Raw genomic sequence first — 26360 nt, forward strand, 5'->3', positions numbered from 1 at the left:
AGGTCTGGTTTTCAGCCGTCTCTCAAGGGCCATTCCACTAGCCTGGACCATTCGTTAAGAGGCCAGGGATTTGGTGACAGTGACAGACCCCCCACAAGCCACAGCGGCGGCTGTCCCCTGGAGATTGCAGCACAGAAAGTTACCAGCCTCCTATGCGGAAATTCCTATCTGAAAGGGAGATGGCTCAGAACCAACAACCCCTAAGTCAATCAGTCCTCCCCGCCCTAATTCATGCACAGGTGGGGTCTCTGGCAGGGAGATGCTCAGTGGAGGGCATGTGAACCCCAGACTTTTGAGAGCCGGAATGGCTTCAGTACCTGGCCTCTCTGGGCATCGGTTTATTCTTGACCAAAAATGCTGCCTTCAAGTTATCTGGGAAAGGCACTCCTGAAACCAGAGCCATCTTGTCTACCACATTCACCTGCCTCCACCCTAGTCCCAACCAGCTGCACTTGGTCACCCAAGGCCCAGGCCAAAGTCACTTTAACAACGTGGAGCGCCACCCAGGTCAAGCCTTATCTCTTAATCCAGAGACTAACTGGGAGTCCGGATGAGGGTGTGGTACACCGGCTTGACAATGAGATGGAGATGCAGTGCATTCTCCACCAGGTATTCGGAGTTGCGCCTCTGCAGATCTGCGTGGGCCAGGAAGTCGCCAGCCTCCTCGCTGCTCTGATGGAAGCTGTAGGCGTGGCGGACCAAGAGGCGGCCCTGATGGCGCGCACCCACCAGCACGGTCTTCTGGAAACTCACGCCCGCCGCGTCCCCACCGCTGCTAGCCGGCGTGACCACCAGTCGCGGCCTCCCATCTTCCGGGCGCGCGGCGGGCAGCGCGGTACCCGCGGCGTCCGCGTAGACGGGCCGCAGGCTGACGGGTAGCCAGCGCGGGGAGAAGAGCACGTTCCAGGTAATCCGACGACCCGCGTCGTGGCCGCTTGGCCCCAGCTGCGTCTGGAAGCTGGTGCTGCGATCGTCGCGAGCCGGGTTGTTGATGACCCATGGGGCGCCCCAGGCCGGGGCGAGGTAGTTGCGCGGCAGGAAAGCACTGCTGTTCACGTGGAAGAACTTGGCGTAGTGCAACGGCGAGGCGGCGTGGAACTGATAAGCCTGCAGCAAGAGATCTGCCACCGCCGGGCCGTGGCGCGCCAGCGCGGCCGAGCGCGCCTGCAGCTGGAACAGCTGTGCCGGCGGGATCATGGGGTAGCGGATGGCGCGCAGCGCTCGCTCGGCCACGGTGGGGGGCGGCCGCGTTCGGCCCAGCCACGCCTCCAGCGCGTGGAACAGCTCCAGCTCATCCTGCAGCACCAGGTCCGAGCGCTGCAAGAGCTGTGCCAGCAACTCGGGGCTCACGGCGCCCCACTCCGCGCTCCCCGCCACGGCAGAAAGGTTCCAAGCCAGGAACTGCAGGCAGCTCTCGCGCAGAGCCTCATCCCCGGTGCTCACTGCATAGTGGTACCAGCCCACAGCGGGGCCCGCGCCTCCCGCCAGGTGCGCGCGCATGTAGTCGGCCACGCCTCGCTGCAAGGATGCTACTCGGTATTTGGTGGCCAGCCTATGCAGTGGGATAGCCTGGGCCAGTAGTACCGTCAGCTCACCACAGTACAAATACCTGCAAGAGAGTTGGAGAGGGACCCGTTGAGATGGCACAGCAGTTAAGAACACTTTCCCGGAGCACCGGAGTTCGGTCTCCAGTATCCATCCGCACTGGGTGCCTGGAAAACCATCTGTAACTCCAGCCCTCTTCTGCCCGGAGCAGGGCACCCATTTACATGCGGCATACACTCATACAGACACACAAGTTAGTAATATGATTTAAAAAAAATAAAAGTAGGGATTGGGGATTTAGCTCAGTGGTAGAGCGCTTGCCTAGCAAGCTCAAGGCCCTGGGTTCGGTCCCCAGCTCCGGAAAAAAGAAAAAAGAAAAAAAAAAAAAGTAGAGATCGGAAGATCGGTGGGGCTGAGTCTTGTCAAGGCCAACCACACCACCCCAGAACCTAGAGGGGACACAGGTTTATGTAAGGGATAAACGGGATGAATGGGCCTTGAGGCTTCCCGTGTTTCCCTCCTGACCTGTTCAGTCATCTTTAGCTTCTGGTACTGTGGAAATCATATGGATTTATTGAGCATGTACACGTCTAACGATAAGCGCAAACGAGAAGGGGCTGCCAGTAACCGTGGTGTCCATAGTCTGGATTTAGATGCCCATCTGACTTCCTCCTTGCCGTTAGACAAGGCAAGTCCAGAATGTGGAGAGGCAGTGAAAAATCTGGCTACACAGTACACGGCCGACCCGTGCTACTTCCTGTTCCAGCTCTGGCTTTTCCTCTGATCCCCTTCCCCTCTTAGTTATGTTACTGTCTTTGGTTCTCTTACAGCGCTGCCCCCCTTACAGCGCCGCCCCCGCCCAGCCCCCGCCTCATTCTTCCTGGCAGTCTCAGTGGCACACAGCACCCCGCTTGGCTCTGTGGGAAAACCTTCCGTTTTATCCCTATTCCTGTTGCCTGGAACTCGGAGGTGCAGCTTGTCTGAGCGGTTAGAACAGGGCTACCTCCTCAGACCATTTTACAATTTTGCAAGGCTTTCCCTGTGCAAGAAGGAGAGGCAGAGGCCGTTGACCTTTCCACTCCTTAAGCTTTCAAAGGCCCGTGGCCATTTAAGATACTTGAAACTGACCAAGAGTCTGTTGCTTCTGTAAGTGTTCTTAGCCAGGTTTGAAGTAGTTCAGAAGGGACCCCCAAAGTACAGAAGGGACACGGGACATAGCAGGGAGGCCAGACTTCTGTGACCCTGAAGGCGGAGAGGCTGGGGGGCTGCGGTCAGGATACAGCACGGTGCCCTTTCCCTGCCATACCTGATGAACTTGTCAAAGACGGCAGCACAGTCCCCCGGTTCCTGCAGCACCACCTCACTCTGGTTGCTCAGCAGCTCCCGGAACAGCTCACTGTGTAGCCCCAGCAACAAGCGATGGGTGTGGAAGGCTCGGACCTCGTCCGTGCCCACAGCTTGTACTCGGAGGACGACATCACTGGCGTTGCCGTGGCGCAGCAGGTCCTGCAGTCGCTGGAGCAGCATGTGGGAGTGGTTGATGGAGATGCCTGCTGCCTCCCCAACCACATCGGCTCTCTGAGCTGCAGCAGGAAGGGACATGGCAGAGCCTGAGAAGGCACCCAGCCTGGTGCTTCCAACTAAGGATACAAAGGGACGAACTGGTGGCTCTGTGGCAGTGTGCAGGAGAAGGCTGAGAGGCCCAAAGAGGGAGCTGTGTGCACACACAAAGTACATGAGTGCCCAAGGGCTAATTCATCCTGGGTGTACATGGTGACCCCAGGCAGATTCAGGAGTACGTTCTCAGAAGAGCATGTTCTGGTCGGGCAGAAGTCAAGGACCAGTTGCTGCTTCCATGACCTGATGTCCATGGTTCTTGAACCTCAGGTGAGGGTGAAGAAAACCCCGGGTCCCACCTCTCTCACCAGCTCAAAAACCAGTCAGAGGTGGCACAGCCTTGGGTACTGAGAACTTACATGGCTGCCGCCAGTTCTCACACTCAGGACAGCTCAGGGGCCAGAACAGATATGTGGTAAAGACACATGTGAAAGGGTGAGACAGAAGGATAGCCCGAGTTCAAGGCCAGCCTGGGCTCCACAGCCAGTATCAGATCAAGTGTCACTGCTTAACAAGACCCTGTCTAAAAGTGGGGCAGGTGGGACGTCAGATGGCTCAGTCAGTAAAGGCAGCTGCTGAGGACGTGGGTTTGATCCTGGGGACACACATGGTGTAGGGAAAGAACTGATTCTTGAAAGTTGTCCTTTGACCTTCAACACACACACACACACACACACACACACACACACACACACACACACACACAGAGAGAGAGAGAGAGAGAGAGAGAGAGAGAGAGAGAGAGAGAGAATAAGAGAGTAAAATAAATAAAATGTAATTGGGGGAGGAGACTCCTGGAGAAAGAGACAGAGCTCCGTTGGGAAAATGACTGACACAGAAGCTCGAGGGCCTGGATTCTGTCCCCAGAACCCAGGTAAAGCAGCTAGATGGAAAGGCCATGCTTGTAACCCTAGCACTGTGGAGGCAGACAGGTGATCACTGAGGCTCTCTGGTCAGCCAGCTCAGCCTATGCAATGAGCTCCAAGTCAGTAGGGGAAACTGTCTCAAGATCCAAGGTGGACAACACCTGGGGAAACATACCTTGGCCTCTGGCTTCCACATGCACATTCAGCACACACACATACATGCACATGTGCACACACATACACATACACATGTACACACATACACATGCACACATATACATACACACATACATATACACATATACATGCACACATTCACACCACATACATATGCATATACACATATATGTGCATCTTCACACATACATACTTGAACAGTGAACATATACATTCACACATACACATACATGCACACATTCACACATGCACATACATACACACATATAAACATATACATACACACACATGCATATACACATATACATACATACACACCACATGAACACACATACACATGCACATACACACATATACATACACATACATACACACATACATGCACATGCACACGTGCGCGCACACACACACACACAAATCAATTTTAAAAATAAACAAATGCCCAAGTGAGCAGCTTGGAAACAGCCAGGGAGAGAGTGCACAGAGACAAAGGGGTACAGCCAGCCCTAAAGACCTCAGTGGGGATGGGCTGGTGGAGCTCATGGTCAGGGACAGTGTTAGGGAGACCACAGTGAGACTGAAGCTGGGACAGCAGGCATAGGGTTTTTGTCTATTTTCTTTTTAGCTTTTTGAGATAGGGTCTCTTGTAGCTCAGGCTAACCCCAATTCATTATTAGCTAAGGTTGGCCTTGAACTCTTGACCCCCCTCCCTTGTCCTACATGCTAGGATTACAGGAATGCATGACCAGTCCCCAATAAGAAGCACTGCCCCAGCCCTACTCAGAGAGACAGTAAGGGACCCAAGGAAGTACCAAGGACCGAATGTTGAAGGAATAGGATTCTAGGGGTAACAATGTTAAAACTAGCCTCTCCCTTCCAAGGAGGCCTGTTTCTTGTGTTCCCAGGGCAGCTATGGGGTCAGATGGGGACACATGCTGAGTTATAGAAAAGACAGCCCCCAGCCAGAGCAGCGCAGGGAGCCTTGCAAACTGAGAAAAGCAGGCGGTTAACAGTCTGACAATTGCAGAAGGGCACCAGCAGGCAGCTCTTGTGTGTGTGCGCGCGCAGGCGCACACAGTGGGCACAGGGCCTATGTGTGGATTGTTGAAAGGAAGGCTCGCAAGAGTAAGCATCTGTGTGTGGGAGAGGGAGACCCAGCAAGGGAGAAAAGGAGCAGCTGCTGGTGGTGAATTTCCCAGCCCCGCCTCCCCAGCTGCCACTCTGAAGGACCTGAATGCTGATGGCGTCCCCGTGCAGCCTCTGCCTGGACCTAGCTGCCTGAGACAATGAACAATAGAGGGTCTTTTGTCATTAAGACCCCTGCCTGCTGGCCAGCCCCTCTTTCCCTTGAAGTCCCCTTTCTCTTTGTCCCCTTTCTCTCTGTCCTCGGAGATGTCTAATCTCTCCATGTTCTCTGGAGCCGGCTGGCGGGCTCCACCTCCTGGCCAGCCCTATGTAGCTCCTAGCAGAAGTTCTTACCCCCAACCCTTACCTTTCTCCTTACCAGGCACCTGATCCCTGTACTGCCCACTCACCTGCACGAGTGGCCAGTCCCACCAAGGCCAGGATAGCCCAGAAGCTGCCCCAGGACCCGGGCTTGCAGGAGCCTTTTCTAATCATCTTTGTGCTCTCTCCCTAAGTCCACTGGAGGGACAGTCAAGTCCAAAGCACTCCGATCCCATCCCTCCTCCTTATATAGGATCCAGCAAGAGGACAGAACCCCCTTCCCTCCTCGCCTCCCTCCCCCTACCAGTCTCTGCCATGGATTGGTTGAAGCTGGCCCCTGCTGTTGCCTAGGCAACTACTTAAGCCAGAGTGTGGCAGCCCCAGGGGCTATTGTGCAGGCCTGGGTCCCCAAGGGGAACAGATCCGGACACCCTCCCCCGCCTCCAGACAACCCAGCAAAGCTAGCTGTTCCCCTCCGAGGAAGTTTTAAGCTCTCTGAAGGGCAAAGCAAAGGGCTTCAGGACCCCTGGCAGCCACCAACCCTAGGGCCCCAGCCCCCAGGCCCAGCCTCCATCCTGGCACCGAGCATATTTGGCAGTGTCCTGGTGAGCTGGCTGCAAAGGGAGAGCCTGGAGGAGGCAAGGAAGAGCTGGCTTAGGGCTCTACCCCTCCCCCTCCCCCATTTTAGGATGGATCAATTATCCAGAGGGGAGGATAAGGACCTTGAATAGGGGTATGGATGGGGTAATGGGGATTATTCTCTGGCTGTTTGTTGAAGAAAGTTCCCCGTCATGCTCTGGAGAGGATGATGAGCCTTTAGAAAAGCTGCGGAGGGATTGACTGTCTCCCACCAGGAAGCACTATACTGTGGCCTTTGCTCTAGGAACACAGCCCATTCCTCTACCAAGACAGCCTGAGTCTTCAGTTCACACCTATGCATGACCCCACATTTCGAGGTTCCCCTCCCTAGAAGGTGCCTTTCACCAGTTCCAAGAAGGCATGCAGCAAACTTGGCACCATAGTTCACGTATAGAGAAACTGAGGCAGGGAGCTAGATTGCAGTCTCAGCTAGACAGAACAGAGAAATGCCCTAAAAACAAAGGCAATGGAGAAGGGGAGGGTGGGGTCTAGAGTCCTGTATATGTGTGCTCATGTCTATGTGTGCATGATGCATATGTCTGTGTGTACATGTGTTCATATGTATGTGTGTTTGCATTCATGTGTATGTGAATGTGCATGCATGTATATGTGTGTGCACACATGGGTGTGGGCATATAGTGTGCATGTGTATGTATGTGTGTGCACACGTGTGGATTGTGGAGAGCTGTATGTTGTGCATGTATATGTGTGTGCATGTGTGTGAGCACACATGGATGTGGGCATATATTGTGGATATGTGTGCTTGTGTGTGCATGCACACATGGGGGTATGTGTTGTGCATGTACATGTGTGTGTTGAGACCTCACTTTCACATAGAATCTACAGGATTTGCTCCCACTTCCTTGCGAGAGGGACTCCCTTGAGGTTCATGAAACATGGAAGTCAGAGGATCCTGGGAAATCTGAGTTTCTCAGAGGCCAGATCCTGCTCTAAGGATGGGTTGAAACTTGTTGCCCTTGCTCTTTGGATCCCAGGAACTAGATTCATGCGTTGGGTTCCATCTCTTTCCGGTGCAGAGATACCCAACAGCTTCACCTCCTGGAGCCACAGAGAAAGCACAAATTGGGTCTGGCACCAGCGTTGTCTGGGTTGGCAGAATAAGAGCTGTCCAACTTAGCAGAAACACCTCCCAGCTGAATGAACTCTCATGCCTGGTCTTCCTTGTTCAGCTGCACCATGGGTCCCCCACTGGCTGCCTGCCTAGCTTTCCCAAAGACTGTACAACACCTAGGCTCAATTGAGGCAGCCAGAGCCTATGTGGATCAGGGCTGTCCGGTCATGGAGGCAGCATCACTCCCATGCACAATGCCCATCAGAAGGAATGATTGTTTCTCAGTAGGCATGCTTCATCCCCCTCCTTGGCGAACCTCCATTAGATTCTCGTGATGCCTGGTCTACCTGCACTGACATCTCCTGTGCTCCCCTAAGGACCTGGAATACCCAAGAGCAGAACTGGACATTCTGTTTCCTCAGCAAACCAACTGGTCGTTATGAATACTCCAAGCTATGATCTCTGACTGACATCTCAAGTGTGATGGACCAAGAGGTCTTAGGCTATCAAGAAGACCGTCTGTTCCCCATCTCTAACAGGCCCTTCCCATGATTCCAACTTCCCTCAGCCTTGCCTCTCTTCTAATGATTTAGAAACTGACCCACGGATAAAGTTTCCATTGCTACAGTGTGTGTAAGTGTATGTGTGCATGCATGTGCTATCTATTCATACATGTCTGTGGTGAGGGTGTCTCAAGACTAGATATGTGCAGAAGAGTGCTCAGCCTACACGGTCTTCAAGGTGACAGATGGACAACATCACACTTTATTCTCTGCCATCCATCCCACCACTCCCATAGTCTGGAAGCTCCATCACTCCTTGAGCACAAGTCTAAAGACCTCGTACTCGAGAACATCCCCACAGAGGAGCCAGTGAAGTGTGACTCCCTGCCCAGAGTACATATGCACTGTATAAGGGACTCGTTTATGCTCAGCCAGAACAGACATGGCATGGGCATTAATGTCCATACAGTCAGGGTATCTCTTCTTGGAAGCTATGTCAAGCCCAATAAATGATCTCCATGTAGCAAGGTATCTCAAGAGGGTCTAGAAGCAACTGGAAACTTCTATAGTCGTGGAAGGGTGAGTTTCTGAATCTTTGCAGATTCAGAAGAAGGTGAAGAGCAGACTCTGGACACTAAGCTTGAGGGAACATGAAGACCCAGACTGTCCCTACCTAGCAGCCTCCTTACACTCATGTCTTCTATCCCCTCACTTCACTGGGCAAGAAATCCCAGGCTGAATCCACCCAGTGGACCCACTAAAGATAAAAGAAAGGCCTGGTGAGATGGAAGCAGGAGAATCAGGAATTCGGGGTCAGCCTCTGCTACATAGAGCACATAGGGCCAGCCTGGGCTATAAGAGATTCATCTCAAAAGGGTAAAGAATCACCCTAAAGTCACTCAGGTGCTGTGGACAGCTCACAGTGGCACAGCTTCTCACCTGTTCTCTCCCTTGGTCACATCCTTCCCCAGCCAACACAGCCAGCCATCTACTCCATAGACCTCTCTTCCATGGAACCTCCGCTTATTCCCAAGAACATTGTGTGAAGGAGTGAAACAGAACAATCCTAGGGGAGACAACAACGGGAGGAACAAACCTGAAATCAAATCCCAATGACCATACCTGTGATTCCCACCAATGTGCTGACCTATGGTTCTTGGTCTCCTCTGTGTTAACACAGATAGGCAGTTAGCTAAGTGGGGCTGCCATTAGGATGAGCAGTGGCAGAACAAACAGATGTGGGACCCGTGGATGCTCCCTCCAGGTAGCTCTGGATGGATGGACTGGTGATGGGTGAAGATGTTGAGAACCAGGAAATCAAGGTGTGTTGCTGTTGGATGACAACATCTTTCACTTTACACAGCCAGGTAGATGCCTAAGGGCAGTTCCTTCGTCTGAGGTGTCAGTGTTGCACCCTGGCCACTGACATAGATACAATGTAGGAAGAAACTCCCTCACCAAGAATAGGAAACACTGTAGCTGGGCTTGGTTACTTTGTGGCTTCTTCTTTCTTCCCCCTTTCAATCCTGCTAACACTAGATAAGAGAAGAAAAAGGATAGGGAGGAAAGATATCCCTGAATAAAGTCAGGGGTCAGAGAGGGGGTAATGTCATTGTTAGACTACTTCCCGTTGACTAGTGGCCTCAAATTCCTTGATCTTCACCGTCAGGATATCTAATTTCTTCTTGTTTCTTCTTTGCACACAACTACTTAATAAACGGTCAACAACGGCAACCAGCAACCTTCCACCTCTCCCGGCCCTAGGATTCCAAATGTCACACAATTGTAGAAACTATCTGCTGCTGGCAAATTCATGCCCTTGCTAGAGCATGAGGCAAATCATAGTCAGCTGATATGGACACTCTGAAACAGCCCCATATCCTGCACCTGGGATTAAAACAAAAGCATTCTTTTTTTTTTCTTTTTTTCAGAGCTGGGGACCGAACCCAGGGCCTTGCACTTGCCAGACAAGCGCTCTACCACTGAGCTAAATCCCCAACCCCAAACAAAAGCATTCTTTTTTTCTTTTTTCTTTTTTTCCGGAGCTGGGGACAGAACCCAGGGCCTTGCACTTGCCAGACAAGCGCTCTACCACTGAGCTAAATCCCCAACCCCAAAAGCATTCTTATAATAGTCCTGCACAGGCTGTATACCTCCTGATGACTTGGTGGTCCTATTTCTGCCACCACCTGTGCCCAGTCAGGTACTGCTACTCCATGGAATGTCAGTGCTGATGGTGCTGTTCCCCTGGTTATGGATCTTGTAGACCCCAGCTCTTGTTTTGCGTAGCTCAATGTCATTGGCAAGCATGACATCTCCTGTGGGGTGTGAAGGGTCCTGGAAGTCTTGTGTCCCTGAATTATAGCATTTTCTGTCTAGAAAGCTACACTTTTACCTTGAAGATTCCAAGGCAATTAAAAAACTATATTTTTTTTTGGTTCTTTTTTTTCGGAGATGGGGACCGAACCCAGGGCCTTGCGCTTCCTAGGCAAGCGCTCTACCACTGAGCTAAATCCCCAACCCCCTATTTTCTTATTTATATGTATGAGTCTTTGCCTGAATGTATGGCTGTGCATCATGGGTTAGCTTTTCTTAGGCTCCGCCCAACAGTTACCTAGCAACAGCCAGGTATAAGCCTGGTTTGCCATAAAAGGACTGTTTGCCCACCCCACCCACTGGCCTCTCTCTCTCCCTCCCTCTCTGCCCCAATGTGTACCTGGATGATTTCTTCTCTTTCTCTTATCTCTTTCTGTCCCTTTGTTTCCCACATCCCCCTTCTCATGTCCCAAATAAATTTCATTCTATACTAGACCCGTTGTATGGCTGGTACCTACCTGGTGGTAAGGGTGGGGTTGGGGGCGGTGTGCCTCAACATGGGCCTACTAAGGCACTCCCTCCCACCACATCATGCCACTGCATTGCAAAACATACCACCACGTGCATATAGTACCCCCAGGAGCCAGAAGGGGACATCAGATCCCCTGAAATTGGAGTTAACAGATGTTTTTGAGTTCTGGGAATTGAACTCTTGTCTTCCAGAAGAGCAGCCAGCACTCTTAACTCCTGAGACTTCTTTCCAGTTCCTTCCAAGGCAGTGTGTGTGTGTGTGTGTGTGTGTGTGTGTGTGTGTGTGTGTGAGAGAGAGAGAGAGAGAGAGAGAGAGAGAGAGAGAGAGAGAGAGAGGTATGCTTGGAGGCCAGAATACAGTGTTAGATTCCCTGGAGCTACAGTTCTATAGAAGGTTGAGAGCTATCAAACATGGCTGTTGGGAAAACAAACTCATCCCATGGGAACTGAACTTGGGTCTTCTGCAAAAGGTGAATCAAGCCACCCCCTCCAAATATGATGGATGGATAGATAGAGAGAGAGATAGGCAGATAGATAAATAGATAGATAGATAGATAGATAGATAGATAGATAGATAGATAGATAGGCAGACAGATAGAGAGATGCAAAGATACTTTCACAAGGAGGGACCCAAGGGCAAAGATGGCTGAAGGCACAAATGTGTTTTAGCAAACATAGCTTCCCTCCTCTCCTCTGTCTTCGCCTCATCCCTGGTCCAATGCTCTGGTTATCCATGTAGGTCACAGGAGAGTGGTAACGGAGAACACTGGGCACTGTCTAAAGAGCACTAAGCTTCCCTACAACGTTTATCCTGCAAAATAAAAATAAATAAAGTGGGAGCAGAATAGGGAAATAGGTAGTCCCCTCAGACATGATTGACCTTCCCAGCGCCAGTCTTTGACTCACTCCTGCCTCGTGGTGCAGGGAGGTGGAAGTCTGCTGGGTCTGTCTGGGACACTTGTGTTTTTTCTTAGCTGAATTCCCAACACTATACTTGGAGACTCTCCTGAGCAGACAGCACCTACCTCGGTCTCATTGCTGCTAAGGGGGCTTGGCAGAACCTTTCGGAATCCCTGTGTGGCCACCAGGGGGAGGCGGGGGCAGGTAGCAAGGCTTCTGCTCTGAGAATAAAAAAGAGGCTCAGGATCAGGTGCTTAGCTCCAGCCCCAGGCATGGGATTTACCTCAGGGAACCTGAAAATGCCTGACATTCTTGCCACAGTTCCTGGTACATTTCCAGAAGCTAGACCACAGTAGTGGCTAGAATGAAAATGGCCCTCGTAAGCTCGTATATCAGCACACTTAGACAACAGTGAGTGGAACTATTTGGGAAGGATTGAGAGGCGTGGTCTTGTTGGAGGAGGTGCATCCCTGGGGATGGGTTTTGAGGTTTCCTAAGCCCAGCCCAGGCCCAGCCTCACTCTCTGCCTGCTACCTGAGGATCGGGCTGTAAAGTTCTCAGTTACCACTCCAACATCATGCCTGTCTGCCTCCCACCATAATGATCATGGACTGACTAACCCTCTGAAACTATAAGCCAGCCCCACTTAAATGCTTTCTTTTATAAGAGTTGCCTTGGTCCTGATGTCTTCTTATAGTAGCAGAAAAGTAACTAAGACAACCATGGAAAGTGACTCCAGGGTAGACTTGAGTTGTACACCCCAGGCAGTACCACTAAAGTCTGTCCTGATGCCCACAGTAGGCCGACCTGGTTATTCCTCATTCAGGTGCAGGGAGCTGCTCACCAGGGACTCCAGCTTCTTTGCAGGTCGCCGGCACCGGCTGGTGTTTATTTACCAGGGAATGGGGTTCCTGAGAGCTGCTTGGCTGCACCACGTCCAGGGGAAAAAACAGCTTGCTGGACCACAGGGTCCTGCGCTCCTCACCCTGCAGGCAGCCTTGGCAGCCTTCTGCTCAGGGCAGCACAGCACATGGCTTCCTGCTAGTCTTTGTTCCAACGTCCGCTGTCCTCTGGGTAACCTGGACCTCATCCCACCCTTCCACTCTGGCTTCTACAGGTGAGACTCTGAACCTAGCTCCTGAGACCTCCCTGGGGATCTAAGCCCTGCCTGCAGCTGCTTTCCTCTAAGGCTTTGTGCTAATCTCCCAGTTCCTGGACACAAATGTCCTCCTTTCTGGCAAGCAAGAGTCGTTCCTCATGTGGGAACCCCTAAAACCGGCCCCTTGTATCTTTTAGCCTCCCCCAAGAGCCTCAACTTCAGGGTGTGGCTGCCCCCACTGAGTAGGCCAGTTTACGGTGGACCCTTGCACACAAGGCAGCTATCTAGATGTAGGCCTCCCTTCCCTTTCCCCTAAGCATAGAAAAGCCTTGCCCTCAGCCTTTCTCTCCCGAAGGCCCTTGCCTAGCAAACCTTCCCCACCAGTATTGTTTTGTTCCTACTGGATCCACACGCGCACCTCCACCGAGGACTGGATGGCTGAGGCCCTCCCCTTCTTTCTATCTCTCCCCACCCCCACTCTCCCACTCTTTGTACCAACAGACTCAGAGCTACTGGGAGAAGCATTGGGGCAAATAACTCTTCCTCAGAGAGCCAGTGTGGGGCCAATAACTCTTCCTCAGAGGGCCGGTGTGAGAGACACGGTTGGTGATGTTGCAAGTTGCTGCAGAGATCCCGAGGAAAAGCTGCTGGTGACCTGGGTGGGACCCAGGACCTGGAACTATGGGACTTGAGGGACCAGAGACAGGTAAAGCCTTTTCAAATGGGAGAAGGAGTAAGTAGTAAGACAAAGGTCAGGTATAGGAGGTGAAGCTGGGTGTGGAGAGGGTAATGGAGAGGAGAGGGAAGTGGGAGAACCGAGAGGTGGGAGGGAGCCCCCCTCTCACGCTTAGCTTCAGCAGGAAAGTAAAGCCTGTATGTTCAATTCTAAAAAAGGCTTGAAATGGATCCAAGGTGACTAGAGGCCAGCGCAGATGTGTAGGGGTCCTGGTTTCATACCAGCCCCTAGACAACTGCACCACCCAGTTTCCACATGGGGCAGTCTGGGTCCTTGGAGCATCAGCTGTGGTAACCTGTGAGGAAGGACGCTCTTGGGCTTGGGACGAAAGGGAACCCCTTCTGTCTTTCCTGAGAGGGACTGGCTGTTTCATGGAACTGAGCAGTGCCTGGGACCCGGGTGTCAGACTCCCCCAGAATCCTCATTAAAGGAGCAGCTGTTCCAGTCCCACTCCAGCCCCTGCGCGTCCACAACTACCACGGGGTAGCCGGTCTCCTTGGTGGCAGGGATGACGATGTGGGGGAAGAGAGGTTGCCACGGCCAATGACCCTCCCCACTGATAAGAGAGCAGACAGGGGGCGGAGGGGGTGAGATACCATAGAGATAGCGGCTGCATTTGTCTGGGTCTGTCCCAGGACTCCGCTCAGATCAGCACTGACTAGAAGCTGCCTTGGGGTCAGGCAGGGGCTGCTGTTCTTCAAACCCCAGTGAAAAGAGAGCAACATCTGTGGCTCTGCCTTTCCATCCTTCTTAGCTGCGCAGCCACAAGTGACCCTGCTGTCTACCATCAATGGGAGTAACCCACAATACGACAGTGTGGACGGCCACTGGCCAGAGACCCCAGAGAAGTCGCCCTGCGTGGCTGGTATCATACCTGTCATCTACTACAGTGTCCTACTGAGCCTGGGGCTGCCTGGTGAGTGGGGAGCCAGGATCCGGGACCTCAGGCTGAGCCAGAACTGGGGTCCCTCCTTCAGCCATTGCCAATTCTCCCAAGATAGGTGAATCACAGAGGATCTTTGAGGCACTGTCGAAGACCCTGGGTAGCCACTGTGCAGAGTGGAGCCTGAATGGGGCGGTGGTGGTGCTGGTGGGGTGCATTGATGTGAGAAAGGCCAAGTGGGTTTGTTTGGGAGGTACCCCCTAAGTCTAGTAAATAAATCTGTGCCGGGACACCTCTGCTCTGAAGGACATAGAACATCTGAGAAAGACTAGGTTGGAAAGCCAGTGTGGATGCTCACCCAGACGAGGGCATCTAGTATTACCAAGTCGGTCCAAGTTGGCCTTGATCTGACAGGGCAAGGCTGACCAGATTATGCAACTCGACAAAGTAAGCTTCGTTCTGATACGATTTTTGCTATGGGGACCGCTTAAATCCAACATAGCTCAAACACCAGGTCAAGGCGGGTGACAAAAACCTATTGTACTCAAGCCACTGCTGATCGATCAGGGCCACAGAGCAGACTCAGGAGCTGAACTGCGACAAGACAGAATATCGCAGGATATTTAAGCTTGCCGATCATAAACATCCGTGTCAAGTTATTGTCACATTTTTCCCCACCAATCTGGGTAGGAGTTGGTTCCTGGGCTGGTGAACATGGACTTAGTTTGACAGGGCCAGCAAGATGGAGAAGTTGTCCCTGGACTCAGGCAACTGTCCCTTTACAACAGAAGCTGTTCAGCTATTGGGAAGTCCCAAGCTCCCCGAAGGGCCTGGAATCTTTAGCTCACCTCTCCCCTGTGAGTAAATGGAGTCAGTAAACTGGTAGTACTTAGAATACGTTACTTCTGCTCGTTCCCAGCGATTTGGTTTTGCTGTTACAGGAGACAGACCCCAGGATCTGTGGCATGCTAGGTGGATGATCTGCCACTCAAACTAGACTTGCAAGCAGTTGAAGGGCTTGGCCCTGACTCATCTGGCTGAGTGTTTGTCTAGCACGCACAAAGCCCTGGGTTGCCCCCCACCCCCAGCACCACATAAAGTGGGTATAGTGGCTCACACGTGTCATCTAAGCACTTGGGGGATGCAGTCAGGAAGATCAGAAAGGTTCAAAGTCATCCTCAACTCGACAGAGAGTTTGAGGCCAGCTAGATCTGGGAGAGCAAAACAGGAAGTACAGGGCCAACCTGGCTACCCCGTGAGTTCTGGGCCAGCCAGGGCAACTTTGTTAGACCCTGACTCAAAATACAAAGTGAGAAAGAAGGCTAATGCACTAGGACATACTGCATTGAGTCTAGTGCTTGCCTGGCCCTAGATTCAGGCCCTGGGTTCAGTTCCCAGTACTGCGGGAAGGAGTAAGAGGGAACTGGAAACAGGAAGGCAGCGATGTCCTTTGTACTGACCAGTGGGAGGGACCATACAAACTAACACCCCTTCTGATGCCTCTGACCTCTCTCCCTTCCGCGACACGGGTCTCCATCAGTCAACGTCCTGACTACAGTGGTCCTGGCCCGCCTTGCTGTCAGGACCAAGAAACCCTCCTACCATTATCTCCTGGCACTCACAGCCTCAGATATCGTCACACAAGTGGTCATCGTCTTCATAGGCTTCCTCCTGCAGGGAGCCGTGCTGGCCCGCCAGGTGCCTCAGGCCGTGGTGCGCACGGCTAACATCCTGGAGTTTGCTGCCAATCACGCCTCAGTCTGGATTGCAGTCTTGTTCACGGTGGACCGCTACAACGCCCTGTGCCGCCCCTTGCGCCATCGGGCCACCTCGTCCCCAGGCCGGACCCACCGCGCTATTGCCACTGTCCTTAGCGTTACCCTACTGACCGGCATCCCATTCTACTGGTGGCTGGATGTGTGGAGGGATGCAGACCCTCCTAGCACTATGGACAAACTCCTCAAGTGGGCTCACTGTCTCATCGTCTACTTCATTCCCTGCAATGTTTTCCTGGTCACCAACTCTGCCATCATCCTTCGGCTACGGAAGAGGGGCCAGAGAGGGCTGCAGCCATGGATGAGCAAGAGCACAGCCATCCTCCTGGGTGTCACTTCTCTCTTCGCTCTCCTCTGGGCACCGCGCATTTCTGTCATGCTGTACCATCTGTATGTGGCTCCTGTTCACCGGGACTGGAGGGTCCACCTCGCCTTGGACATAGCCAACATGTTGGCCATGCTCAACACGGCGGTCAACTTTGGCCTCTACTGCTTCATCAGCAAGACTTTCAGAGCCACAGTCCGACAGGTCATCCAGGATGTCCACATGTCTTGTGCTTTAAAGTCACAGCCAAAGGGAACGGTGACAGAACTTGTGCTGAAGTCTGTAGGGGCAGAGTTATAGAGGTAAAGGGGCCAGGCTAGACATCCCAGGAGCCTTGGGGCCACCTGCACAGAGATCTTTGCAATTGTTTTGGTTTGGTTTTGGTTTTTGGAGACAAGGGTTTCCCTGTGTAGACTTGGCTGTCCTGCAACTCTTCTGTAGACCACGCTGGCCTCCAACTCAGAGGCCTCTCCCTCTGCTTCCCAAGTGCTGGGGTTAAAGGTGCATGCCACCGCCACCTGAGGAGACCTTTGCAGTTGTATTCATCAAAACAACTCAACAACTTTGCGATCTGGACGAGCAAAGGCTCCTGCTTTGGATGACTCGAGGTAAAAAGAAGAAAAAAAAAATCAGTCACCTTATCAGTGACTTAATCCCAATTGCAGTTTTCTGGGGGAAAGACAGTTCTCTCCTGACCCACACATCATAATAGCACATACGGGGCAAATGCTAATGTGAGCTGAAGGAATGAATAGAAGGATGGATGGATGGATGGATGGATGGACAGATGGATGGATGGGTGGATGGACAGACAGATAGATGGATGGGTGGGTGGATGGGTGGATGAGTAGATGGACAGACAGATGGACAGACAGACAGATGGATGGATGGATAGATAGATGGACAGGTGGACAGGTGAATGGCTGAGTGGATGGACAGACAGATGCACATATTCATGTAAACCTAGCCTGCCTCCCACTCCCTAAACTGGTAGCCTCTGGCTTCGAGTGGTAAAGTTGGAGTCTGAAAAGGAAAACTATCAGTCAGCATTGGTGGCCTTTCCTGGGTTGGGGGTGCAGGTGTTTTTGGCTGAGCAATGGGAGGTGCCTAGTTAGGAACAGAGGTCCCGGTGTCTTCACACACACTGGGCATTCCCAGGCCTGACCCAGCTAGGGAGAAGCAACCCCTTTGGTTTCAGACATCCTAATTCGATTCTGAATTTCTCCTTGCATCAGCACCACCAAGGGTGTCTGAGTCTCGCTTTGGACACTTAGAAACTAAAACACCACCTAAAACTAAAACCCACCGCCACCCTCAGCCTTGGAGAAAGGTATTTCTTTTGCACTGGGAGGGAGGCTGAGGGGTGGGGTTGACTCTTGCTAGGCCCCTCTTGTTGGCACTGCCTACCCCCACCCCAACCTGGGGCTCCACAGGAAGAGCTCGGCAGATGGACTGCCCACCTGCTGCAGGCTTTGGGTAAACACATTAGCCGCCAGCTGCAGTGGCTGAGCTGACCTCTCTCCTCAATAGGAGCTTGGAGCTGAGCCCCCACCTACCTTGGTTGCCACTGACTGAATGACCAAGCAATAGAGCTGATGTAGGCCAGGCACACAGTTGGTGCAGAATAAATGCTCCGTCACACCTCCCCGCCCCCCCCCCACACTTCCTCTCTTACTTGTCCAGAGAGTTAAGACACACCCAGCGCCTTCGACCATACCCAGAAAGAGGGTAACAGCTCTCATCCCTCAGCCACCATTCCCAGTTCCATTAAGCACTGAAAAAGCCAAAGTGTGTCCCCAAATGTGTCACGAACACGTACTGGCAGAATTGCTTGAACCGAGAGTTGGTTTCTAGTCTGGATGCAGCTTTGGTGTGCTGGTGCGTGTTGGTCGATGCTCTAGGCCTTTGGGGATGGGGCGGGATGTTTCTGACTGTACCCTGTGAGGGGTAGCTACGTGTGTGCTCTAAGCCACCAGGTCTGAGACGAGGGAAAAGGCTGGACTCTGGAAGCTGACCCAACTGCTACTTGGGGTGAGCGTGTACCACCACCGTGGGCACCGAGCGTCAGAGTCTCCACTGCGCACACACAGACGTGTGCAGGGCAACCTGTGTTAGGTATTTCTCCACTGGTGAAATGAGCCAATTTAAGCCAGATTAGATTATATTAAAGACAGGTTTATTGGGAAGCTGCTCTAGGATGGGCGTCTGGCCCCGAGGGTCAAGGCCAGGGAAGTCACGACGGGAAAAGGGGGTGAGGGGGAGAAAGGACATGAGCACAAAGAGAAGAGGAGGAGGAGGAGACACCAAAATGTCTGGATTACATAGGGAAGAGTCGCTGGGAGAAGGGCAGCCCAATCCGTGGATTGGAAAATTCAGGGTCTGCCAGGTAGAAACTGAGGGATGCTGGGAGAACCTGGAGGCCAGGTCTGCTTTGATATGTAAGATGTGCACCTCAGTTCCTGGTCCCAACCAAACAGGGTGGATGCTTGGGGCTCTCTTTTCTGCTTAGGGTAGAGGGAGTACAAGGGCAGGCAACCAGGGAAGAGGGAACCCCTAGAGGAGTGAATGGTATCTGTCTCAGCTCAGACCAACCCATCCACGCCCCATATGGGGTCTCTGGGAAGAAAGCAAAAGTTATCCTTGATTTTCAGTCAAATGAAATACTGAGTTTCTTACTCCCCGGTGGGAAACACTACCAGAGAGTGCCCAGGATCAGGGGCAAGCAATTGTCCTCAGAGCCGGCAATGAGAACCACACCAGGGGGCTTGGCTTAGCTACAAGATGCTTCTGCCAAATGTCAGGTGCTCCCACCTCAAGAGAGGCCAGAGAAGGCAGTGTTCTCGGCTATCCTTCCTCCCCCCACAGCACTGAAACTTCCCCCAAATGGCTGGAGAGGTGCTGTTGAGGCAGGTAGAGATCAGCACAGGTGGGGTGCAGAGAAAGGCCATCCCGGGGATGCTTTGCTCGGTTCCTAACTTTCTAGTCCTGGGCCTAACAGATTTGGGACCTAGTATCATGTTTCCCTAATAAAACGCGTAAGACACTAGGCACTGTGGGGCACCCACGGGTGGTCTCAGCTGCTTAGGAGGCTGAAGCAGGAGGATTACTTGAGTCCAGGAAATGGAGACAGACTAGGTGGCCTATCCAGGCCCTGTCTAAAAATAAGTAAAAAATTTGCGCCTGAGGAGATGGCTCAGAGGGTAAAGTGCTCAGCACGCAAGTGTGAGGTATGGAGTTTGGATGGCCTGAAGGAAGAGGAATCTGAACACACCGGAAATGGGAACAGGAAATCCTCAGGGCGAGCTGGCTAGCAAGACTAGGCGAACTACTGAGCTCTCGGTTCAAGAGCCCCTGCCTCTCACGGAGTGGAGAGGTGAAGCATAGCTTTAATCCTAACTCTTGGGGAAGGGCAGGAAGAGGCAGGTTTACCTCTGTGACTTCCAGGATACACAAAGAAAGCCCATCTCGAGAGAGAGAGAGAGAGAGAGAGAGAGAGAGAGAGAGAGAGAGAGAGAGAGGAGAAAGACCCTGCCTCTGCCTCCAGATATAAGATGGTGACTGCAGGAAATCACACACAGTGCACATACACTCACACATGAATGCACACACATGACTGAACAATGCACACAAATACAAAACAAGTTTTTAAAAAGATTTTCCGAATAAGGAGAAAATGCATTGGGTCACAACTTTCAACATTTTGTAGCTGGGCATGATACTACCGTACACCCCTGTAATTTCAACACTAGGGAGGTGGAGGTAGCACGTCGGGAGTTCATAAGGAGTGTGAGGCCGTTCCGAGCTTTGTGAGAGACTCTGCCTCCAAAAAAATATAAAAAGGTGAATCAATGAAAGGTAAATGACAAGGGCTATCAAATATCTGCTATTAGCTGGGCATATTGACACCATCCATGCCTGTAATCCTAGTGCACGAGAGGCTGAGGCAAGAGGATCATAAGTTTGAGATCAGTCAGGGTTAAATATATAGGGTTGTGTGTGTGTGTGTGTGTGTGTGTGTGTGTGTGTGTTTGTGTGTGTGTGTGAGAGAGAGAGAGAGAGAGAGAGAGAGAGAGAGAGAGTATGTGTGTATAGTTATATATAATCAACCCCACCAAAAGATCTGTTCTTGTTTCCTTGTGCACTTTTGTTTAGGGCTTTGGGGGTTGGCAGTTGAAACAAGACCTCACTATGTAGCCCAGGGTGACTGGACCTGGGAGGAGAATAGAGAGATTCCCCTACCATAGCTGCCTGGGTGCTGAGGTCACAGTGTGAACCTCCACACCTTCTTTTAAGCATTTCTTTTACCTTGGTTTTTCAAGTCAGGGTTTCTCTGTGTGGCCCTGCCTGTCCTGGAACTCACTCTATAGACCAGGCTAGCCTCAAACTCAGAGATCTGCCTGCCTCTGCCTCCTGAGTGTTGGGACTAAGGGTAGGTGCCACCACCACCCAACTAGCTTTTCTTATTGATAAACTCTCAAGTGGTTTTCTTGACGGGGGTTGGGAGGAGTCCTCTCCCCAACAGTTTGTCCTTCCCCTTCCCTCCCAGCCCCAAACCCACTGATGGAAAACCACTTTGGAGTCATCAAGTCCTTCCTTACGGTCCTGGCTTCCTGGTGACCACATCATGTTGACTATCACTTAACTACGTTAGCTCTAGGTATCGTTACTTGTCAAGGGTCTCTCATTTATTCCCAAGTGTTTTTTTTTTTGAAGGGGGTGCTTTGAGACAGCATTTCTCTATACAGCCTGGCTGCCCTGGAATTCACTTTGTAGACCAGGCTAGCCTAGAACTCAGGGATTCACCTATCTCTGCCTCCTCGGTGCTGGGACTAAAGGCGTGGGCCACCGCTGCCTGGCTCTTCCCAAGTCTTTGTATGGCTTTTACTGGTTTGATTGGAAGTTGGCTGAAGAACGGTTTTCTGGACCCATCTCATTCATTTTCTAAGACTGACATCACAAAGTCGGACAGGCTGTGGCTTGAACAACAGAAGTGAATTGTCCCTCAATTCTCAAGTCCAGGGTCAGGGTGCTGGCTGACAGATTCACCTTTTTGTTTTGTTCTTGAAGGAAAGGGTCTCATGTAGCCCAGGCTGGCCCCAAACTCACTGTGTAGTTGAAGATGACTTTTTGTACCAGCCAGCATACCCCAAATCAGTGCTGGTGAGCGCGTGCACGCGCATGCATGCACGCGCACACACACACACACACACACACACTCCCACTGAAGCTGAAATCTGGAGCCTCAGGCATTCGAGGCAAGCACTCCACTGCTGAACTATGTTCCCAGTCCTAACTTCTGAATTGAGACCCCCCACACACCAGCTGTCTAGCCTGCTGTGCTGAAGGACTGCTGTGCATAGGACAGTCTTTGGCATGGGATTATCTCAGGAATTCTAATCCCCCAGTCGGCCTGTCCCGCAGCCTCAAAGAGCTGAGCATGGGCTCGGCCCCTGTTGGCTCATCCAGCAGGGGGCGCTGCAGGACTGCCTGGCTGACCCATCAGGCCCAAGAGTCAGAGGCTCTTTCAACTGGCTTTTATAGGGAAATCCAAGTGACCGACTTAGGGCCCACAGCCAGCGGAGAGTGGAGAGTTAGTGGTCGAGAAGGGTCAGCTCCCCCTTGTCTTTGCTTCCATTCTGAAGTGACACCCCCTCCACCACCCTTCTCACACGCACGCGTGCGCATGAACACACAGTGGCTTCCTGAGCACGGCTGTTTGAAGAAGACCCCTTTCATCCCCATCTGCAGGGCCCAGGTCCTCTTGCTGACCTCAGCAATGCTAGTCTTCCTCGCTACCGCGGGGAGTTTAGTCCATCTGGGCTCATTCGGTCCGGTTGGGGTCTTCAGGGTCTCACTTGCTCTACCCCAACTCATCTCTACAAGGACACTTACCTCGTCCCATAAGAATGGTTTCTGTCCTGGGCAGCACTTGGGCATCTTGCTCTGCAAGGGAGTTTGAACCTGACAGGAAGGTGGATCATGCGCGGTGAGTCAAGAGCAGAGGAAGAAAAGAATGGGTTCTCAGCGTCCCAGCCCCACCACTGTTATCCCTGGGGCCCTTCTTCTTGACCCCAAAGCAGGAAGGAGTCTTTGACACCCCCCCACCCCCGACTGCTGGATTCTTGTAGTTCCTTGTGTGGGCAAGTGTTGGAGGCAGACTCGAGCAGAAGGAAAGGTGGTCCATCCGGGACCTGGTGATAGCATATCCATCCCCACTCCAGCTGAGACCTTTCCCCAGGGTCCCCAGAGTCTATCCAAAGAGCCTAGAAGGCCAGAGATGGTGGATGCCTATCATCTTAGGACCGGGGAGGCTGAGACAGAAGAATCATGAGTTTGAGGACTGCATGGGCCTATATAATGAATTTGAAGACAGCTTGGGTTATAAAAGGCCCTGCCTCAGACAACAGATGATAGCTCAGACAGACAGACAGACAAGTAGAGATTTAGCTTCGTCAGTAGAGGGCCTGCCCAGCACTAAATTAAAAATTACAACAGGACAGGTATGATGGCATAGGAGCCTGTGCCCATAATCCCAGCATTTGGGAGGTACAGGAAAATCAGGAGTCCAGGATAGCCTAACTACATAGCAAGTTCACAGTTAGCCTGAGATACAAGAGACACTGTCTCAAAATAATAATAAGTGTATAAATAAATACATAGCCAGAAACGGAAATCAGGGGCTGGAGAGATGGCTCAGTGGTTAAGAGCACTGACTGCTCTTCCAGAGGTCCTGAGTTCAATTCCCAGCACCCACATGGTGACTCACAACCATCTGTAATAGGATCCGATGTCCTCTTCTGCTGTGTCTGAAGACAGCTACAGTGTACTCACATACATGAAATAAATAATTAATTCTTTTAAAAAAAGTAAATCGACTTTTTTTTTTTTTTTGTCAATTTGACGTAAGCTAGGGCCATCTGAGAAGAGGGAAGCCCAACTGAGAGAATACCTCTGTCAGACTGGCCTGTAGACAAGTCTGTGGGGCCATCGTCTTAATGATTGGTGTGGGAGAACTCGGCCCACTGTGGACAGTCCATCCCTAGACAGGAAGTCCTGGGCTGTTTAAGAAAGCAGGCTGAGCAAGCCTTGGAGAACAAGCCAGTAAGCCGTGGCCCTAGGTGACCTCTGCTTTAGTCCCTGCCTCAGCTTCCCTCAGTGATAGACTGTGTTGCAGAAATGTTAGCCAAATGAACCTAAAGGGGGTCGTCCAGCTCTTTGAGTATTTGAGCAGTAGAGCCCCCACCTGCTTTTTTTTTTTTTTTTTTTGACTCAATTTCCTCCCTCTCGTCATTGGGTGCAAGAGAGGCAATGAGGTACAGCTTTTCTCCTTCCTACATGCCAGGCCTACTCTGTAACCCCCAATGAGAGGAGCCTGGACCTCTATCTCCCTAGCTGTTTTGAGGACCTTCCTGAGAATAACCTTGGGGTCCTTCCAGGCAGTCCAGCTGCCCCCATGGCTGTTGGCCAGTGGAAGACTTAATCCTGTCTGTGGTAGCTTCTTCCTGGTTCCTCCTTGATGTATATTTAGCAGGCCAGGGAGGGTGGGCGTCACAGGAATGCTAACCAGGATGTCCTGGCTTGTCACACCTCCCAGAGGGTGGGAGCAGGCCGAGCACTAGTGAAGTTAATGGGTACTGAGGCAGCTGGCTATTCACCTCTCACAAGGAGGATGGTTTGTATGTTTACTAGCAGTGTCTGCACCCCTCCCCAGAACCCACATATAATATACATCTTGGCTTCAGAGGCTAGGACCAAGGACTTGGCCTTAGCTGATCGCCCTCCCCAGGGCAATCTTCCTTCTTCCTCTTTCTGAGCAAAGGGAACACAGCAGGCAGATCCAGACAACCCCGAACCCCAACACACACACACACACACACACACACACACACACACATACACAGACACACACACACACACACACACACAGACACACACATACACAGACACACACAGACACACACACACACATACACAGACATACACACACACACATACACAGACCATACACAGACACACACACACAGACACACACACACACAGACACACATATACACACAGACACACACACACAGACACACACACACACAGACACACACATACACAGACACAGACCATACACAGACACACACACAGGCACACACACAGGCACACAGACACACACACACATACACAGACACACACACACAGACACACACAGACACACACACAGACACACAGACACAGACACACATACACACACAGACACACACAGACACACACACATACACAGACACACACACATACACAGACACACAAACAGGCACACAGACACACAGACACAGACACAAACACACACAGACACACAGACACAGACACACACACACATACACAGACCCACAGACACACATATACACACAGACACACACACACAGACACATGCACACAGACACACACACAGACACACGCACACAGACACATGCACACAGACACACACACAGACACACAAACACACAGACACACTCACACACACACAAACACACACACATACACAGACACACGCACAGACACACAAACACACAGACACACTCACACACACATACACAGACACACACACACACATACACAGACACAGACACACACACACGCATACACACACAAAGACACAGACACACACACACACACTGTTCTGGGGTGCCTTCTCCTGACCAGTGGCCCTGGCCCAGGGATACCTGAACCTTTAGGAGGCAGAGATTCTATTTGTTTGGGTGAGCAATGGGCCCATCCTGAAGTGGTCCAAGAATCATCAGCCATGAATCCAGGCCTGACCCACCCTGGATCGAGTCTCTACTGACTCCCTGAGGAGGAAGCATTACTTTTCCAGTTCTAAGAGTGTGGTAGCACAAGCATGTGATCCCAGTCCTCGTGAGGCTGAGGTACAGGCAGCAGGGTCACCGTCAGTTTGAGGGCAGCCAGGTTTGTGTAGCAAATTCCAGTCTAGCCTGGGCTACCAATTAAGACCATTTGTGGGGGGAAAAAAAAAAAGGCGGGAAGGAGCCAGGCTGGGAGATAGCTCAGCTGATAAGGAGCTCAACTGGCAAGTTTGATTCCTGGAACCCATGTTAGGAAAATCTGGGTGTGGTGATTTATACCTGCAATCCCAGTGCTAGGGAAGCAGAAACAGGTGGATCCCTGGACTCCAAGGCCAGTCAGACCACTGGTGAGGTTCCAGGCCAGTGAAAGAGCTTACTAGAAAGAAAGAGAGAAAGAAAGAAAGAAAGAAAGAAAGAAAGAAAGAAAGGAAGGAAGAAAGAAAGAAAGAAAGAAAGAAAGAGAAAGAGAGAAAGAAAGAAAGAAAGAAAGAAAGAAAGAGAAAGAGAGAAAGAAAGAAAGAAAGAAAGAAAGAAAGGCAGGCGGGCGAGAGGGAAGGCAGGAAGGACAAAGGAAAGAGAAAGCAAGGATAGGAAAGAAGATAGGAAGGAAGGAAGGAGGAAGGAAGGGAGGAAGGAAGGGAGAAAGAAAAAGGAAGGAAGAATAGAAAGAAAGAAAAGGAGGAAAAAAGAAAGCTAGATAGGGGTTGGGGATTTAGCTCAGTGGTAGAGCGCTTGCCTAGGAAGCACAAGGCCCTCGGTTCGTCCCCAGCTCCGGAAAAAAAAGAAAAAAAAGAAAAAAAAAGAAAGCTAGATATATGATAGATAGATAGATAGATAGATAGATAGATAGATAGATAGATAGATAGTGGGGTGAGGGGAGCCAGGGAGATAGCTCAATGGGTAATGAATGGCTCAGGGGGTAAAGGCACCAAACTGACATCATGAGTTTGATTCCTGAAACCCACATAAGGCGAGAACTGACTCGAGTTCCACAAGCTGTGGCACGTGTATTTGACCCCACCTCCTTCAAATATACAATACGGACAAACAGAAAGTTTTAAGGAGTGTGCAGATGCTACAG

The 26360-nt window shown here is 51.6% G+C and overlaps 2 protein-coding genes across 3 annotated transcripts; one reads left to right on the forward strand and one right to left on the reverse strand.

Annotated features, from left to right (window-relative positions):
• Nucleotides 1-305: 305 nt before the first annotated feature.
• Btbd17 (BTB domain containing 17) lies at nucleotides 306-5874 on the reverse strand. Of its 2 annotated transcripts, none has more exons than NM_001440265.1 (3): nucleotides 5741-5874; nucleotides 2852-3128; nucleotides 306-1609 (listed from the first exon to the last, which is right to left on the reverse strand). In NM_001440265.1, the coding sequence occupies exons 1-3, from the start codon at nucleotides 5823-5825 to the stop codon at nucleotides 535-537; spliced, it is 1437 nt and encodes a 478-aa protein (NP_001427194.1). In that variant the 5' UTR covers nucleotides 5826-5874; the 3' UTR covers nucleotides 306-534. The 2 variants fall into 2 exon arrangements, with proteins under 2 accessions (NP_001427194.1, NP_001427193.1); NM_001440264.1 differs by having other exon boundaries at nucleotides 2852-3185.
• Nucleotides 5875-13392: 7518 nt separating this feature from the next.
• Gpr142 (G protein-coupled receptor 142) lies at nucleotides 13393-16730 on the forward strand. Its single transcript, NM_001398873.1, is given in 3 exon segments — nucleotides 13393-13417; nucleotides 14202-14363; nucleotides 15871-16730. Coding segments are annotated over 3 exon segments (1047 nt in total).
• The last annotated feature ends 9630 nt before the right edge of the window (nucleotides 16731-26360 follow it).

Source organism: Rattus norvegicus, chromosome 10 (assembly GCF_021556685.1).
Source record: "Rattus norvegicus strain SHRSP/BbbUtx chromosome 10, alternate assembly SHRSP_T2T, whole genome shotgun sequence".
Taxonomy (NCBI): Eukaryota; Metazoa; Chordata; class Mammalia; order Rodentia; family Muridae; genus Rattus; species Rattus norvegicus.

Bases quoted from the DNA above. Each gene is read 5' to 3' on its own strand.
- Btbd17 (NM_001440264.1), bottom strand. From the start codon at position 5,825: ATGATTAGAAAAGGCTCCTGCAAGCCCGGGTCCTGGGGCAGCTTCTGG. The intron at 3,186-5,740 runs GTGAGTGGGCAG...TTGTATCCTTAG, and splicing joins GGGACTGGCCACTCGTGCAG to TTGGAAGCACCAGGCTGGGT. The intron at 1,610-2,851 runs GTATGGCAGGGA...ACTCTCTTGCAG, and splicing joins GTCTTTGACAAGTTCATCAG to GTATTTGTACTGTGGTGAGC.